General features: G+C 41.5%; 1 protein-coding gene across 2 annotated transcripts; it reads right to left on the bottom strand.

The window, feature by feature from the left end:
- Positions 1–244: 244 nt before the first annotated feature.
- Positions 245–3,123, bottom strand: LOC113059616 (gap junction alpha-9 protein-like). Of its 2 annotated transcripts, none has more exons than XM_026228161.1 (2): positions 2,998–3,123; positions 245–1,792 (listed from the first exon to the last, which is right to left on the bottom strand). In XM_026228161.1, exon 2 carries the CDS (start codon positions 1,782–1,784, stop codon positions 288–290), a length of 1,497 nt encoding a protein of 498 aa, XP_026083946.1. In that variant the 5' UTR covers positions 1,785–1,792; positions 2,998–3,123; the 3' UTR covers positions 245–287. The 2 variants fall into 2 exon arrangements, with proteins under 2 accessions (XP_026083946.1, XP_026083947.1); XM_026228162.1 differs by lacking the exon at positions 2,998–3,123 and adding an exon at positions 2,805–2,889.
- Between the last annotated feature and the right edge of the window lie 569 nt (positions 3,124–3,692).

Below are 3,692 nucleotides of genomic sequence, written 5' to 3'. Positions count from 1 at the left end.
CAAGGTGTCCAGGTGAGAACAAGGCATACATAAACACATGCACAATATCTCTAGTGTAGTCATACTACTATTGTTAATTCATTACTGTCAGTTTGTACTGCTAATTTGATATGTATTAAAAAAGAGAGCATAAACATTCCGTTAAGGAGTGCCACAACTTTATAGTGATGAAAATAAAACATTAGTCGGAGATTGAAGTCATTTTACAGTCACTCTAGTCATTTTCCATCACCATACAACTGGTCAAATGACATGGATACCATCAATAGTGAATGTATGAATTTTTCTCATATCTGTAAGTCTGTAGGAGCTGCTCGTCGGCTACTGGAACTGCTGGCCAATGAGGCGCGATGGCTCGGTGATGCTCGTGGACTATGCCGTGACTCAGAGCTGGATTCCTCTATTGAATCAGGAGAGGTAGGCCTGCTCATTTTGGGATCAGACCTGGATGAAGTACGTGCCCGCACAGCGGCGTAAGGACAGCGGGCCTTAGCTCCTTCCAGGGAATCCGTGTCTGAGCCATTCCCTTCTACAACCGTTGAGCAGTTCCATGGTGCACTGACCTTCCATGGCTTCTTTCCCATGCCGGATGATGTGTGAGGAGATTCCCTGGTGTGGCTCAATGAGTCTGAAGTCTTCGACTCCTGGCCTTTCTTGAGCAGAGACAGAAGGTGGACGGAATCTTCCCCTTCGTCTTGCTTCGGTGGTGTGACGGAGTTGCAAGGTGGTGAACACGTATCACTGCTGGTGTTGTTGGAATTGCTGTTGTGCTCAGTGTGACTATTCTGCGAGAACTTTGGTGCATCAGAACCATCTTTGGCTGGCAAATCACCCTGAACAGGCAAGAAAGCAGAGGATGGGTTAATCAAAGGAGGGTAGGCGGTTCCATCAGGTGGTCTCTCGAGAAGAAGGTTGTATCCGCTAGTTGCCGATGCAATGGTGGCCTTGCGACCAGTGGAGGTGCCGATGCATGTCTGATGCACCATAGAATCTTTCTTCAGTTTGTTGGGATAGTAGCTGTCATCGAGATCATCCCTCAGCTCTGGGTAGTAGTTCAAGATGACCTTTTTAAACTTCTTGTAGCCCAGGTGCATGATCTCCAGGATGTTGAGAAACAATGAGATGCCAGCTATGCATTGCATGAACGCCATGAAGAAGCTTTTTTCAGTGGGTCGAGATACAAAGCAATCCACCGCATTCGGGCAGGGCTCCCGCTCACATTTGTAGAGCGGATTTAGCTGAAACCCATACAGAATATATTGTCCGGTCATGAAACCCACCTCTACGGCCGAGCGGGTGACTATGTGAGCCACGTAGGTGCGCAGAAGAGACCCCCTCAATGGAGCTTTGTTCAGTTTCCCCTGGTCAATCTGCCGAAGCTCACGCTCTATTTTGCGTCTTACCTCTGTCATCTCCACATCCACGGACTCGAGTTCGCGTCTCAGTGCCAATTTTTTTCGCTGCCGTTCTTTTTCGAGGGCACGGAGTCGGAAGAGAGCATGGCCCATGTACACCAGCGAGGGCGAAGAAACAAAGATGACCTGCAGCACCCAGTAGCGGATGAGGGAAATGGGGAATGCCTTGTCATAGCACACATTGCGGCAACCAGGCTGCTCAGTGTTGCAGATAAAGTCAGCCTGTTCATCATTCCACACATCCTCCGCTGCCACACCAAGCACCAGCATGCGGAAGATGAAGAGGATAGTCAGCCAGATCTTCCCCACCATGGTGGAGTGGATATGCACCTCTTCCAAAATCCCACCAAGAAAGTTCCAGTCTCCCATTTTTGTGTCTGTTAAGAGAGGGATTAAGGAGCAAGAATCATGAAAATGGACTGTGGGGCTCTGCCAACACCACCAACAACACTTTTGGTTGGAGTATGTCCTTAAGTAGCTTTGAGACTTGACTAAACCAGCTATATCCAAACACCAAGAAATTGTTTTTTCAATAAACCTCTGGCGGAAACTGCTAACAACATACTTCAATATGGAAAAATTGCATCTATGCTGTATTATTTGTAAGAACTGAAACATTCAGTTTAAGTTAACAACTAAATTTGGTCCCCATTCTTTTTATACTTAGAGACTTGATTTCTCATTGCATTTCTACATACCATCAAACCCTAAAATATATTTACAATTATTTTTTATTTCATAATACCAGTAGACAACAGTGTGTCACCACATGCATTCTACTTTAATGTCCCCTCTATATATTTTGTGTTTGTTAGTTGTCTTTAAATTGTATCTGAAAACCTCCAGAAAAAAATAAATAAATAAAAGACTGGTTTGCATTTTAATATTAACATGCATTGAGAAAAAAAATTGAAGTATCAGATTATTAAATTATTTTACAACATATGTAAAATTATTTTTCATACATAACTTTCATACTGTCACTTTTGTTTTAAACTTACATTTTCCCAGAGCAAATATGAACATCTTATAGCAGCCCAATATATTTATATAGATGCATAAAGCATTGAAGACTTATTTCAAAACTAGTAAGAAATAACATAAGAAATATAATTTGAATGCGAGACTGAAACTACTAACGCAACAACACAAAGTTTCCATCACACACATAAAAATAGTCAGGTATATGGTAAAATTCAGTCATAAACGGTATGACGATATGAGTTTTTCAATGAAAGATTTTTTTAAATGTTTACAAAAGGTACTAGGTGTATGGTTTAATTTGGATATAGCCTAATTATTTTTATTATAATAAATTTTTTATTATTATTATTATTATTATACATACATTTGCAGTTTTGTTAAAAGTAAACAGAAACACCAACGTACCTTAAAGAAACAAGGAGGAAGTTAAGTAAATCTTCATAGTAACTCAAAAGCTACTCCAACGCCTACACTTTAAGTACAAAAAGCTAGACTCGGTCATCGTTAAAGGTCTCGACTAAACGCAAAACAAGCAGGTCCATTTGTCCCAACTTATAGTCATGCAGGAGAAATCAATACACTAACAGAAGCCATTTACCTTACAGCAGTATGTGCAGACGGTCGGAGCTTGAAATCCCCGCGGGTCATACAAGCGCCACCAGGCCGCCAAAATATTAAAAAAATCGTTGGTGACCTGCACATTTGACGCAGCATATCACTTGAACTTTTGTGACCCCTTCTTTTCTCTCTGTAGGCACCAGAAGTAGTTTTCCGAATACGCAAGGGTCTGTTGGCAAGCGCACAGCTTCTGTATGTAATTACGTTCATGCTCGTATGTATGTACACGCTCTTTCGCAGTAGACGGTCTTGCATGTTTGATGCTAGTTATCGCCCGTTTTATGCTGAGTTGTTAAAATAGGTAAACTCACGCGCGCTTCTCTACTTGTGGAGCGATTTACAGAGAAATAGAGAAGCAACACATATGACTTGTTTATTGGTGAAATTTTTAATAAAACCGCAAAAGCTGAGAATTATTGTACTTTTTTCCATTCAAATGTTCAGAGCTAAGCGCAACGCTTTCTAATGGCATTTGGTCACATGTTGGCACTACTTTTTGTAGTCAATACTTCGGGAGGTAATCAATCGGTCATGTCCGATTTCATACTCTGCTAGGTCCAGCCCAATGTAATTAAAGTCGTCTCAGTTAGCCGTGGTGATATTTTATTCCATTTAAAATAAATCAATGGTGCAATCCCCTTACACTCACTAACTGCTGTTGGTTGATACATTCTG

This window comes from Carassius auratus, chromosome 41 (genome assembly GCF_003368295.1).
Source record: "Carassius auratus strain Wakin chromosome 41, ASM336829v1, whole genome shotgun sequence".
Lineage (NCBI taxonomy): Eukaryota > Metazoa > Chordata > Actinopteri > Cypriniformes > Cyprinidae > Carassius > Carassius auratus.
This window is presented reverse-complemented; position numbering and strand designations above follow the sequence as displayed.

Excerpts from the sequence above, each read along its gene's own strand:
- LOC113059616 (XM_026228161.1), bottom strand. The coding sequence starts at position 1,784 with ATGGGAGACTGGAACTTTCTTGGTGGGATTTTGGAAGAGGTGCATATC.